Genomic DNA, 15140 nt, shown 5'->3' with positions numbered 1-15140 from the left:
TATGCTCTGCTAATTAAAAACAAGTGAGGCACTCCACCATTTCTTTGTACTAAAATTACCTTCGAGCCTCACTACCTACAAAATACAGGTTTTATTCAGTTATTTCACACCATCATCCTCTACATAAGCTAATTATCAACATTTAATTCATCGTTATGACTTGATTGTTGCAATTTCACATCAATTGTAACTTCATGTACTGAAATACCAAATAAAGCTTACACTTATTCAAGACAAGAAAAATATAATCGGAAGCAAATGAAATTTCAAGGGGCGAATGCTCAGTGCCAACTACTCCACCATATATTCACCTCTTTTTTGGTATGGAGACAAAATTGTCTATTATTATTGTTATTGTTGAAAAAGGTTATTGTTAATCATGCTATTGCGAAGGAAATTGTCTCGACATCATGGTGGAAGTGGAAATTCGTCGAAGTGGAGTCACAGCCCTTCATCGAGGGGCATCAATGGCGACTCAAATGTTTTTGCTGGACATTCTATTTGGATTTTCTCCAACCCACAATAATCTTTGGTCCCAAACGGGTGAATGTGTTCGCCACAAGATATTGTTCAAATTAATTCTGCCAACTTATTCGCATAATTATCCCAAAATGGATAATAGATTGGGAAATTAAACTTGCGACTTTTGACTTGCAAATCAAGTCTTGGGCCACTTGACTAGTCATATGATCGGTTTTTCAACTGAAACTTTATAAACATTAGTTTTTATTAAAATCTATGTTATTCTCAATATATTTATTCATTTCTTTTGCTTTTTCCTTGACTCTTTGCCACATTTAATCATTTCTCACTTTGAAAACTTCAGATAAATTGAAAAAGAATCCTAGAGCAGGAAAAACAAAACGCGAAAGAATCATCTTCCACTATAAAAAGCCATCTCTTTCTCTTCCCTCATACCAATCTTTGTTTAATCTTCCATTCTAATTTGTAGGACTTCGACTCACCAAATGGGTGAGATTGGAATTAGGGTCCATATTAATCCGAGTCATAAATGAAGTCATTTGAGATGAGTTAATATTTCATCAACACATACCTGATTCTATTCGATGGGATTGTCATATATTTTTGGCTCGTTTCTTCCATTGATCAAGAAATTACGATAACCTTTAGTAAGTTAAGATTTGATGCAACGACACATATAATGTCTTGTAGTTTGTTCGTGATGGCATGATATTTTTCTATGAATATTAGGTAAATATTTTTGAAACAGTCGATACCTAATTTTCAGTAGACAAATTAAGAATACATTTTCGTAAAAAAAGAGCATAAAAACAATGAATGGTAGTAAAAAGAACAAAAAAAGAGAATAATAAAAAGATAAAAATAAATAACAAATAAAAAAAGCCAATTGGCGCGGCCCACAAGAGCAAACCCATTGATTTGATCCACGGCCCAAACCCATCAGCCCCATCACTGCAACATTTCAGCTTTTTCCCCTGGCCTAGCCTTCTCTTTTCCCCTCCTCCTCCGCCCTGTGAGGACGTCGCGGTTGATTTGACCAAAGAAAGGAGTGCTTGCTCTGCCTTGATGCTGAGCTTGGAGTAGACAGAGATTCCTAGTCACGTTCGTTGTCTCTGGCTAGCAATGTCTCTGCTAGAAAGACCTTCGGGCGCACCATATGCAGACCATCGCCATCACTACCCATTTCCAAAATTCAAGCTCTAGCTGATGTCATTCCAATTGCTTCATTCTTATTTGGCCGTTTTAATATCTAGGCGAAACTACTTTTAGATGATCTTGCTAATATCAAAACGGCACATCGATGATTACTGTTATGTGCAATGCGTCAATGATTATCGTTCTAGATTGTGTTATTCTGTTCTTAATAGGTGGTGTCGCAACCTAACCCCTTGGGGGAAAGAGAGTTATGTTTTGGGGTATTGTCATACTTTCTATTGACTCAGATTCTACCAAGCTCATATTTCGCACGACATCGGACTAAATTTTAAATCATTTAAGCATATGCAAATTTTGACAAAGGAGTCGTCATTAGCCTTTTTCGGTCTACTAGAACCCAAGTAAAATACGGGAGGATATCTTATTTTTTATAACCAGATATTCTAGACTTGAGAATTTGATTATGTTAGCCTTAAGACTAACTCCCTTCTAGTACCTACTCGATTATGTGCTGACAAATGCCATAACAACTTATCCAAATGAAATTTAAGATTCGTCCTAACCATTCTAGAATAAGAAAGTAACACTCAAAATATTGAAATGCGTAATCAATTATAATTATAAAGGAACCTATATAAGTATCCTAATATTATCCCTAAAAAATAAAAGGGTATTAAATAAAAGTTAATACCCTGAAAAACCCAAAACTGGTACATTTGTGACAAATTTACCCCAAACTATATTTTTTAACCTTGAAAAACCCCAAATTGGTATACTTGTGATAAATTTACCCCGACTAACTATAAAAAACCATAAACTCGTACATTTATGACAAATTTACCAAAAAATAATTTATTCGACTGCAAAAAACCCAAAAATGATAAATTTGTGACAAATATACCATATGCTAAATTGGATTAATACCACAAAAAAATCACAAAAATTGTAAACTGTGACAAACGGAGTGTAAAATCCTAAACCGGTATACCGATCAACTGTCACGTGTCATTTAACTTAATAATTTGATAATAAAATTTAACGAAAAATAACATAAGGTAAATTTGTCATAAGTGTACCGGTTTGGAGTAAATTTGTCAAAGGTATACTGGTTTGGGGTTTGGGGTTTTTGGTGGTCAAAAAATAGTTTGGGGTAAATTTGTCAAAGTGTACCAATTTTGGGTTTTTCAGTATTAACCCAAAATAAAAGACAATGCAAAACAAAGAATCCTATTTTTTGTTTCACTATTTTTTTTTTTAGAAATTTTCCAATTTTTGAATTTTTTGGATTTTCTAGGATTTTCTAAATTTTTATGTTTTTATTATTATTATTATTATTATTATTATTATTATTATTATATTTGGGGAATGAGTTTGGACCGGTAAACCCGATCCAACCCGTCTACCTGGATCCGACCCGGTAGGAATTACAAAAATATATTTTGAAATTTTTATTGATTTTAAAAAAAAATTCCTCTTTTGTCTTTTTTCCTTATTAAGTCCTTTTCTACTGCACTTCTTCTTCTTCCCCTCTTCTTCCCCGAAGCCATTTTTTCCCTCCCAACCTTCATCTTCTTCTCCATTTTTAAACCCACACAACTAGATGCCATCTACAGACACCGGTGCTCACACCACCACTTCTTCGGATCATCTTCTCAATCTTTTATGATAAAGTGTGAGATTTTGTGGTACCACTAGCAACTATTCCACTAACATGACAAGGGAAGTGAGATAATAGGTAAATTTTAAACTATGCATTCATCTAATAATAGAATATTTCAATGTTAAATATCACATTTTATGGGAGCATTGCCAACTATTTAAAAAATTTAAATTATTAGATGAATGCGTGATTTATTATTTGAATATTTTAGCACTTCTCCTCATGCTTAGTTGGTCTTTTGCCTAGTACTAAGCGTGAAAAAATTTAATTAGGGAGGCAAATAAGACCTAGAAAGATTTAAACTTATGACTTTATGCTCTAATATCATGTGAGAATTTGTAGGACTACTATCAACTATTTTAAAAATTTAAGTTATTAGATGAATATATGGTCTAATATTCAAATATTCTATCACTCCACCTCATGCTAAGTTTAATTTAACATGCTAGCGGGAGTGAAAGACTAATTAACTATTAAACATTCCCTTTATCTAATAATAAAATATTTAAATATTAAATCACACATTTATCTAATTGCTTAAGTTTTTAGAAGAGTTGGCAATGGTCAAACAAAATTTCACATGGTACTAGAGTAGGAAGTTCTAAATTCAAATGTTTCTAGAGTTCTTTCAATCGCTTAAACTTCAACAGATTTCTTCAAGCTCATGGCCATGGCATCTAGAATCTAGTTGTTTGATACTCTCTCGCTTTATCTCTCTATCTATTTCTTTGTTTGTTGTGCTCTGTATGCTTTTTTTTTTTTTTTTTGCTTCTTCCTATTTCTCTAATTTTGATTTTAGATTTTTGCTTGCCAAATTAATCTGGATTTGCTTTCATGATTTCAAAACAAAAAAGGGTTGGGAAGATGAAATTTGGAGAAGTTACATTGAACCCCGAAGTTTTCCTCTTTCTTTCTTACGATGATCTATTTTTTTCCTTATTTCTCCTTCTTCTATTTTAATATTTTCAATTTTTTTCTAATGTTGCACTTGGTAGAGACAATGTATTTTCAAAATGTTTAATAAAAAAATCATGTCGGTATTTTCCGTTAATCAAATTAAATGAAATGGAGAGTTTACATTGTACCAATTTAATAAGTTTTAAAAATTTTATTGCATTTCTCAATTTTAAATGTGCACATGCATATTTTTGAGAGAGAGAGAGAGAGAGAGAGAGAGAGATTTGGAATGACGAAACATGTTAACAAACTTATATAGGAACAATCCTTCAATTTGTAAATTTTTTCATTCTAGTGAGATAGTCATTATTGTACCAATGGGGCTTTTCGAAGAGAAAGAAAGAAAGAGTTGAACTGAAAATCTTTCGTCAAGCCGAAGCTGTGGGTTTGTACCCTATTAGTCTATTATCGCAAGGCTACTGGAAAAATTGGCTTGGTTCAGCTTATAATAATTACAACTGTAAAAAGGAATTTTGCGGCTTTATAAAATGTTTGATGAGTTTTCACGATTGCATCCATCTCAAGTAACTTTTAGAAAGTTGTCTCAACCAATTTTGAAGTGTAGCGAATTTAAAACATGTATTACCAAACACACAAATTACAATACTTAGTATAATAACAATGCGACATAGCTACAGATACAATCATTGCTATATAAATCAAACACTTTGCCTGTAGATTATACACACGATATTGGTTTGATAGTCATACTACTAAATGAAAACAATCACGTATTGCAGCCAAATTACCAAATTTTGATCGGTCTCTTATCTAGTTTATGAGGTCAGGGGAGCTCTTCATAGATGGGGCTCTTGCTCCTTACATAACGTACTCCCTCATTAGTCGTCATTACAACCCCGACTCATCGTTGTGCACGTCCCTCATAGCATCATGCATCGACGCATCGGCCTGTGCCGTGCTGCCCTTGGTGCGTGGCTTCGCAAACCCTCCGAGGTGCAATCTATTCATCGAGAGCCGCCACATGAGGGACGGCAACGGCGGGGTTGGGAGCGTGCGTGACATTGCGGAGATTTTGGGATTGCTGGCCTTGGTGAGTATGCGCAGATTGGAGGTCCTCGACGACGACGAGAATGAAGAAGAAAGGATGGTCGTGACTTTGTCTTTGGGAGTCATTTATGTTTTGCAAATCCCCGAAGGAAACACTCGTGAAGATAACAAGTCATTCGCTCACACTATAGTGAAGCTGAACCTGCGAATGCTTGATGAAAGAGTCACGGCTTCTTCGAATAAAAGAGAAAATGAAGGAGAACATGCATGATGGCGATAAGAAGCGTTGATGATTTCATAATGATGGTGAATTGATGAGCACATACGATTTTGAGAATAGTTCGCATGTAAGTGTGCTTATTGACGTTGCTAATTATATATGTGAATTGTTAGACGTTACGTGTTAATTATGCATTTTACTTATCATTTTAAACGGATCACCCAAGTTTTTCTTCCTCTTTTTTAATTTTCTCTATGGATTGACAAGTTAATATATATATATAAACTAGATACTTCTTTTAAACTTTCTCAAGAAAAATAAGAAATTGACGCCTCAACATATTGATAAAAGTTCAATGAATGGTTGCTAGATAATGATACACGTTAATTATGATAAAAAAGACAAGAAAGCGCTCTTAGTTCAGTTTAGTTGAAGGTGAGTCTCCAAATCCCGATGTCCTAGATTCAAATTGTACAAAGCATGATTATATTCTTGGTTCAGTTAGTCCGAAAATCACAATTAAATAATCAAATAATAATCTTTACTTGACCTCTTTTGGATCATAGAAAAGAGGAGAAGAGTTCAATTAAAATAATATTAATTAATTTAATCAAAGTCCAACTAATCACCACATCTACATTGTAAATATAGAGTTACAAATAATCTAACTAAAGTAATAGAAATTAAACCTATGACAATTCCATAGAGAAAAACGACACCCGATTTTTTGTGGACGTCCGTCCATTTTGCAAAAATATAAAAATGAAAATGGTAAAACAATTAAAAAATATAGTATTAAAACGACAAAAAAAAAATTGATAAAAATCAAGCGGGGCGGTTTGATTTAGCCCGTTCTTTTGGCAAAATTCTTGGCCCGCTACGTGTCTTTTAACTAGGCTAGGGAACGGTTCCGTCCGTCGGCTCCTCGCTATCAAAAGCAAAAAACCGTCGCCGCTCAAGAAAAGCTCTCGCTTTCTCGTCCCTCGCTGCGGTGATGCCCACGATTGAAACGGCCGGGCCGCCCGAGGCGGCGGCGGCCGTGACGGAGATCGAGATCGATTCTGGCCGCCGCCGCCATCATCACCCCTCAACCCTCGCGGCCCCGCTGGGTCGTCATCGTCTGGACAAGGTACCGTTTCTGTTTGCACGGACGCTTTTTCTTGAATATGGATGTCTCTGTCTTTGTCTTGTCCGTGCGTGAAAATTGAAAAGTTTGAGTTTTCGGATTCTGGGTGGGATTGCCGTGGAGAAAAAGGCGAGGCCTTTGCGGTTTCTCATCATTCGTCGTCGGTTGTGGGTGCTTTGGTTCTGATCAGTTGGGTCCGGCTGAGTCGTTTAAACTGAGACTGAATCAGCTTTTTCTTCGATTTTTTTGGTGGCATATTCCTCATCGTTCGAGTCGGCTGTGAACGCCTCGCCGCCGGAGATGCCATTCTTTCAGCCGGAGAAGCCCGCGGTTAGAGGCCGTTATGGTTAGTTTCCTATCCACTCATTTGCGTGCACATTCTGTTAGAATGGATGCCGTTTTGTATCACGTGTTTCGGTGACATTGACGTCGCCGGTGAGGGACGGTTATGGCCGGCGAGGGACGACCGGCGACAGAGTGATGGCCGGTGGTGACTGGCGTTGTCGGGTTAGGCGATCGACACGGGGTGGTGGCTCGGCAGTGGCCTGAGCGCCGGCGAGGGCAAATGAGAAAATGGTGGGATTCGGTTGAAGGGGATATTCGCAGAGAAGAAGTCGTTCTCGGAAGAAGATGAACAGTGGAAGGAAGAGAAAATAAAGAATAATGGAAAATAGAAAAAAAAAAAAAAAGAGAGAAAAAAAAGGGGAAAATTAGATAAGAAAAGAGGATCGGTGTAAGTGGGCTTAGTTTAGTTTAATGAACTTCGGGATTAATTAGACTTGACGAATCTTGGGCCTAAGTGGTTCTAATAGATTCAGGCTGGTTTTACTCTTAGAGGTGCTTGGGCTGCGTTGTTTTTTTTTTTTAGCAGGTGGGCTTAGTGCCTTTTAATTTCAACAAATGGGCTTGGTGGTTTTCCATTCGAATGGGGTTGCTTTGAACAAGCCCATTTGTGCCCATGGCCCAGACCCACGAGACCGGAGCCAGCCCGAAGTCCTTATCTGAATTTAAAATATAAAAAAAAAAATTAATAATAATAATAAAACCTAAGAATCATTAAAAAATAAAAATCCAGAAAATCCATAAAATTCATAAAAAAAATTAAAAATTCAGAAAATCGGAAATCCTTGGAAATAAGCCTAAAATTTAGCTTTTAAATAGTTTTTGCTTAAAAAGTGGAAAATCCTTGAAAAAATTGAATCCTAATTGAACAAGCCGCTTCACCACAAGATTTTTTGGATGTCTTTTTAGAGACGATGCTAGGTTATTGCTTACATTGTTCATTTAAATTATATTTGATTGTGCCTCTTTATATATTGATTGTAATTTCTATTTTTAGAATGGTTAGAATGAATTTTAAAATCTTCGATAGGCTGTCCTTACACCTTGGTTAGCAAATAGTTAAGTTTACATTATGAATGGGGCATCAGTTTTATAATTAATGTAATCAAGTCTCTGTTTCCAAGATCTCTAGTTATTTCCCTCATATTTCACTTAATTTCTCATCAATCTCAATTGGCTAGTGGCAATTTCTTATATGGAATTCACATGAGTTATGTCCTGCGAGATTGGGTTTGGGAGAACCTATGTCAAATCGAAAACCGTTGACTCGGATTCAGCAATACCTCCTATTTTCCCTTCTGGGAGGGGTAGGTCGCAACATTAAGGAACCTAGAATTGATGTTATATATGTTAGGATTCAATGAGATCTTGCTAGGTGGCATTATTGTATCTCTAGTTTGCCATGATGACATCTTGCCCATGATCGAGTTTTAATGGTAAAGGTACCTACCAATGGCATGGAGAATATTTCGCATTCGCATTATTTTCCTAGTCCAATGTTTAATTCTGTTTTTTCTTTTCTTTTTGACTTTCACTTTCCACAAATCATAATTAGTAATTAAAATGGAGAAACTTCATGCATCTATATATATATATTTTTTTGTCTGCCAAGTTAAACTTATTTGGTATGTTAATATTTAATTTTTTGTGTTTGCCAATGTCAACTTGTTTGGTATGTCAATATTCTCCACCAAATATTATTCCACACTTACACATGTACCAAATTTTGATGAGATTGTTAAGTTAGGCTAGCCATTCATGATCAACAATCTAATAATTAACATGAGGAAAAGGCCACTACAATATGTGCATAGAGAGTATTAAGTTTAGCTATTCAAATCTAGCGAAAGTTTCCTAGCTAACACGTGATAATCATTTGGCATTAAATTGATTTATCAAAGTCTTTACTCATGATATGCGAACATTATTGTGATCTATAGCATTAGTGAATATGATATATTTTAAAGAGACACCACATATAAGTAGTAAAATAATGTTAAGGGAAGTAATGAAGGAAATCGTGTTACAAGTGATATAAAATTCATAAGCCCGTTGATAATTAGATGTCCTAGCATGCCAGGTAGGGTGATTTTGCACCCGAGTTCTGCTAGACTCCGCTTGGGGGAGACATCGCTTCTTGGAATGTGATGGCAGCCAATGGTACAGCTACGATCATGATTGCATTTTGTATGATTTATCCCAGTTTTCTTTTTTGAGTTCCTTTTCTTCACGTGGAGCGATGGCCATGTTGTCGAGAGACTTTTTGTTTTTTTTTTTTTTTTTTCCTTTTGAACGTTGTATTGGGAGTATCTTGGCTTTTCACATGAATCTTTGTTTTTCTCAAGAGATTTCTTCATTAATTCTTGGTTGCATCTTTTATTTACTATTTCATCCCTTTTTTCATCATTTAATGTATAAGAATGAATTGTCATAAAATGCAAAAAAGAATTTTTTATTAGAATAGACTCTCCAAGGTGGAAGTTTCCGCATTGCAAAAAAATATTTTAGAAATTTTTTGCCTCTCTCTTTGCCTTCACATGGATTGTCTATGGCAGGAGGAACCAACTAGACGGATGATGCCCTTGGCAGAGAGAGAGCTTTTTGAAATATTTTTTCGCAATGCAGAAACTTTCGCCGTGGAGAGACTGTTCTGATATTTTTTTTGAACTTCTTTTTGCATTTTATGACAATTTATTCTTATACATTAAATGATGAAAAAAAAAAAAAGGAATGAAATAGTATATAAAGGAAGCAACCAAGAATTGATGAAGAATCTCTTGAGAAAATATATATTAAAATAAAAAATAAAGAAGGATGTGAAAAGCAAGAGACTCCCAGTACAACGTTCAAAAGGAAAAAAATGAAAGAAAAAAATCTCTCGACAACATGGCCACCGCTCCACACAAAGAAAGGGAACTCGAAAACGGAGATCGAGATAAGTCCATGTAGATGTAAAAACGTTCATAGCTGATCCATTAGCTGCCATCACATTTCAAAGAGCGATGTCTCCCCCGAGCAGAGTCTGGTAGGACTCGGTACAAAACTACCCTAACTAGCACGCCATTAATGGGGTCTAATCATCAACAGGTTTATGAATTTTATATCTCTTGTAACATGACTTCATTTGTTACTTCCCTTAGCATTATTTTACTATTTATAAGTGGTGTCTATATAAAATATGCCATATTCACTAGAGTTACCATAATAACAACCTGGATCAAGATAATGTTCGCATATCACAAGTAAAGACTTTGCTAAAGCAATTTAATGCCAAATAATTATCACGTGTTAGTTAGGAAAAATTTGTAGGTATGCATTGAACAACATTGTTTACTTCTTAAGTTAGATGCTTGAATTTATTGAAATTGTTAGGTGTTTTGGAGACTCTTTTTTTTTTTTTTTTTGGTTAATTTCAAATTAGTATTGATTAAATATTTTTTTTCGCTTTTCTTTTGCGTGTTGCTTTGAATTTTGGAAGGGACATACACGTAGATGCGAATTCCATGTTGATCGCTAGGTTGATGTTGGAAGCCATAGTGGAAGGGATATGTGACGAGTAGAAATACCACAGTGATCCTCTGTTGGATGAAACTATGGAATATTACATTCTTATTTGTGAAGGAGTGGGGAGAGAAAGAGATCATAGGCGGATACTTAGTGAATTAGCAAAATTGGTCATCTCATCACTGATGATTGAGTTCATTTGTTTCCTCTGAAGCATATATTCAATATGACATCTTTTGCTGATGCAAGTCTACTTAATGCAACCACCTAGGTCCGAAGTATGCCTTTAACAAGAAGCTCACCAACAAAATTGTTATCTTTTTCTTATTATTATTTTTTAGGGTGGATTGGTAGAGCATGTCATCGGAAGAAATATCGTGGATCTTAATCAATCCAATGGCTAGTAGTGTTTGACAAAGTGAATATGAAATGAATGAATTTTCAATCTATTCTCAACTTGTCTAAATTTCGGTTTTCAGGACCATGACTCTTCTTATATTTAACTAATATTCTCTATAGACAAGCTTATCATTTGAGTCCACAATTCATGAACCGATCGACCCTCGCTTGGGAGATCAATTTTTAGAGGAAGAGGTTTCATGCATGTGCCATGCTGCATTATTGTGTATTCGATAGGATCGTAAGTCAAGATCTCGCATATCACAAGGAAAGACTTTGATAAAGTAATTTAATGTCAAATGATTATCACATGTTAATTAAAAAACATTTATAGGTATACACTAAACAAAAGTGCCTATTGTTAAAGTTAAATACTAAAATTATATTAAAATTGTTAATTGTTTTAGAGACTATTTGTGTAGATAGTTTCAAATAGTATTGAATCGATATATTATATGTGTAATTTTTTTCTTTTCATTTATGTGTTGAAGAAAATGCTTTGAATCCCGGAAGGGGACATGCATGTAGACGCAAATTCCATGTCAATTAGCAGGCTGATGTCGGAAGTTATAGCGGAAGGATCGACAACGAGTAGAAATACCACACAAATGGTCCTCTGTTGGATGAAACCAGGCCAATGTTCACTAAAAAGTTCCCTCTTCAGACATTGAATTCTTATTCACAGAGGAGGAGGAGAGGGGGAGATCGTATGTGGATGCCTTTGAATTAGTTAAAGCGATCATCACATCACTAATGATTGAGTGCATTTGTTTCGCCTCCGAGCATATATTCGTTGTGTCATCTTTTGCTGATATAATCTACTTAATGCAACTACTTGAGTTTGGCAAATGCCTTTGATGAGAAGCTCACTAAGAAAATTATTATGTATTCATTTGGGTTGGTCTTGGTAAAGCTGGTGACCAGAAGAAAAATAGGGGATCTTAATCAACCCAAGGATCAGTATTTTTTGCTTATTTGATTACTTAACGAAAATCTCAATTTTTTTTGGGATTATTTTTTCGCAATTTTTTTTTTTTTTTCATTTTCAATTAGAGTAGGCCCAGGTTGTTAAGTGGCAACAACAACTGGCAACAGCAACTGTTCAGCTAATAAAAGGCCCGGTGTAACCACTTCAGAAGCATTACCACAAGACAAAAAGAAAGGACCGACTACTGCAGCTTCTAACTATGACTTCTCCGGATAAGGGTATGGATTTATAGAGACTTTGATCAATGCCACTTTCAGCCAGTCAATCCCAGCTTATCATGATTTACTTATTAACTTGCCGATCGAGTTCAGGCTCTTCAAAGACAGGGCTAAGACAGAGCATGTTCGAGAAAGGGGAAGCTCACCTTACCTGGGCAAGACTGAGAACGAAGGATCAAGGCAACTGAGCTCCACAAGTTCGTCGATCGGGTGAATAGCTTCAGAAAGTAACTACGTCGCTTGACCGTGGAGAGACACGGCGACCGGCGACCAAAAGACTCGAAGCTATTTGCGGCCAAATTCAAAGAAACTCGGGCGAAGTACTCTGGATCGGACAAGTTTCGCGAGTTTTTTTCAATCTCTGTTTCTCACCTTTTTGGGCTCAAATTGTGGGCTGAAAGAAAATAAGGAAAATCGGGAAGTTGGACTGAATATTTTACTAAAGAAAACGGGCCTGGTATAAATGGCCCACCCAAGGTTTATTAGTGCCTTTATTATTTTTTTTTTTTTATATATTAATTTTTATCAAAAAAATTCTCTACTCTCTTCTATTTATCCATGCTTAGTACTACAGCCCCCTTTTTTGGGTACTTTCGCGTTCCTTTTTTTTTAATTACTATATAGGTTTTTTTTTTTTTTTACATTTTTTATTATTATGTAAAAAAAAAAATTAATGTCTCAACAGTCACATATTTCATCTAATGGGAATAAACATGGTTTATGGACCAACTTGCTTAGATTTTGATTAGTCAATGATTTTTGCTCCCTAATGAAGTCATCAAAAAAAAAAAAAAAAAAAAAAGAACTCCGAGGACATTTTCTTTTCTAGATGATCCTCAATGGGGATAATTCAAATTGTCAGTAGTCACGGTATTTTCATTTTTATTTTTTAAATTTTTTTTACTACATAGTTTTTTTTTTTTTTTTGTCATTTTTACCTTTTTTATTTATATTTTTATGTAACAAAAATAAGATGTCAACAATCACATGTTTCGTCTAAGGGGAATGAACACGGTTCATGGATCAACTTGCTTAGATTTTGATTTGTCAATGATTTTTGCTCCCCATTGAAGTCATCAAAAAAGAAAATGAACTCCCAAGACATTTTCTTTTCTAGATGATCCTCGATGGGACAATTTAAATTGTCAACAATCGCAGTATTTTCGCCTTCCTTTTTTTTCTATTTTGTCATTTTTACCATTTTTAAATGTAATCACGTGTTTCGTCTAATTGGAATAAACACAGTTCCTAGACCAACTTGCTTAATTTTCAATTAGTCAATGATTTTTGTTCCCCATTGAGGTCATTGAAAAAGAAAATGAACTCCCAAGACATTTTCTTTTCTAGATAATCCTCAATGGGGACAATTCAAATTGTTAGCAATCACAGTATTTTCGCTTTTTTTTTTTTATTACCATATAGCTTTTTTTTTTTTTGTCCTTTTTACCTTTTTATTTTTTTTTATTTTTTTAAGTAACAAATATAAGGTGTACCGTGTAAATAGTCTAGGAAGTATCAATACTCTCTAAAAGCCTTTGTATCGTGTCGGACACTTTAACATGTGTCAAATGCTCTCCACCACTTTTGGACACTTTTGACACTAGGTTAATATGTGTTGGAAAATCCGACACTTAGTTAATTTTCCCAACTCTCTCTAATACTCAAGTTGAAATTCTGACATGCGAGTTTTTGACATGTGATTCTAATATGTGAAATTAATTTGAAAAATTTTCAATAAATTATGGGTCAAAATATATATGTAAAAAACTATAAAAAATAATAAATTGGAAAAGAAAAAAAAAAAACCTAGTCTTATCTTATTTTCTGACTTTCACTTCTTGTGATACATAATTCACCACCAAGTTTTTCTCTCTCTTTTGACATATCTAACATGTGAGTCAGAATGTGAATTGCTTGTTTTTTTCCTTTCAAATAATATAAATTATTGGAATGGAGTTGAATTTGTCAAAATGATATTAATAAATAGCATATTAATGTTTTTAGTGTAAATTCATTCTAAACTTTTTATATTATTTATTTATGAATTTGAATTAAATTAATTTGTCATAAAAATGATAATTTATATATATATATATATATATATAAATTCTCCGATTTTTTAAACGATGTGTTGGTATGTCATGTCGTGTCGTGTTGCGTATTGATGTCAATACTACTTAGTCAACAGTCATGTGTTTCATCTAATGAAAATGAATACGATTCATGAACCAACTTGTTTAGATTTTGACTAGTCGATATTTTTTGCTCCTCCATTTCAGTCGTCAGAAAAGAAAACGAACTCCCAAGATATTTTCTTTTCTAGATGGTCTCCGGTGGGACAATTCAAATCGTCATCAATCACAGTAGAAGACGATCACAAGATTTTCATGAAGGGATGGGACCAAATTGCAAGAGCCCGTTCTGCCCGGTCTCGAGATCCACAACTTAGACCCCTCTGAATTTTTACATGAACAACTTCTCTCTTGCACTTTTACAGTCAATCTAGCGACAAGAAAGAAAGCGGAGGACGGAAAGAAAATGGCGAAGAAGAGAGGAGGGGGCTCTTGCGTTCCCAGCCTCCGTGCTTTGAGGTGCTACGCCGTGATGTTTGGACTCTGTCTTGGCCTTCCAAGCTCGGCTGCTTCTCCGTGCAAGAGGAAGCCCGTCATCTTCAACTTCGGCGACTCCAACTCGGACACCGGCGGCTGGTCGGCGGGGCTTGGGATCGACGTCGCGTTGCCCAACGGGCGCGCCTTCTTTCATGAGGCCACCGGCCGGCTGTGTGACGGGCGGTTGACCATTGATTTTCTATGTGAGTTCTCACTCTCTTTATCCTGTGATTTCCCGAGGCGTCCTCCCTAGGGAGGAGGGGCTTCAATGCATGATGAGCACTAATTCAAACCCTTTCTTTTGATGTTCTTTGAAGAAAACACATGAATATATATATACATATATATATATATATATATATATATATATACCTTTTTTGTAATGTTAATTTTAGGTCTACAAAAAGTATTTGAGCTAGAAATAGGAATCATTACTCGATTAGGCAAGATAAAACTTTAAGAATCAAATTG

The 15140-nt window shown here is 35.2% G+C and overlaps 1 protein-coding gene across 1 annotated transcript; it reads left to right on the top strand.

Moving 5' to 3' along the window:
* The first annotated feature begins 5033 nt into the window (after positions 1-5033).
* LOC120295820 (abscisic acid receptor PYL2-like) lies at positions 5034-5534 on the top strand. Its single transcript, XM_039317406.1, has one exon. The coding sequence runs from the start codon at positions 5034-5036 to the stop codon at positions 5532-5534; it is 501 nt and encodes a 166-aa protein (XP_039173340.1).
* Positions 5535-15140: the final 9606 nt, after the last annotated feature.

This window comes from Eucalyptus grandis, chromosome 7 (assembly GCF_016545825.1).
Source record: "Eucalyptus grandis isolate ANBG69807.140 chromosome 7, ASM1654582v1, whole genome shotgun sequence".
NCBI classification, from domain to species: domain Eukaryota; kingdom Viridiplantae; phylum Streptophyta; class Magnoliopsida; order Myrtales; family Myrtaceae; genus Eucalyptus; species Eucalyptus grandis.
The sequence above is the reverse complement of the archived record's forward strand: the minus strand, read 5'-3'. Positions and strand labels throughout refer to the sequence as shown.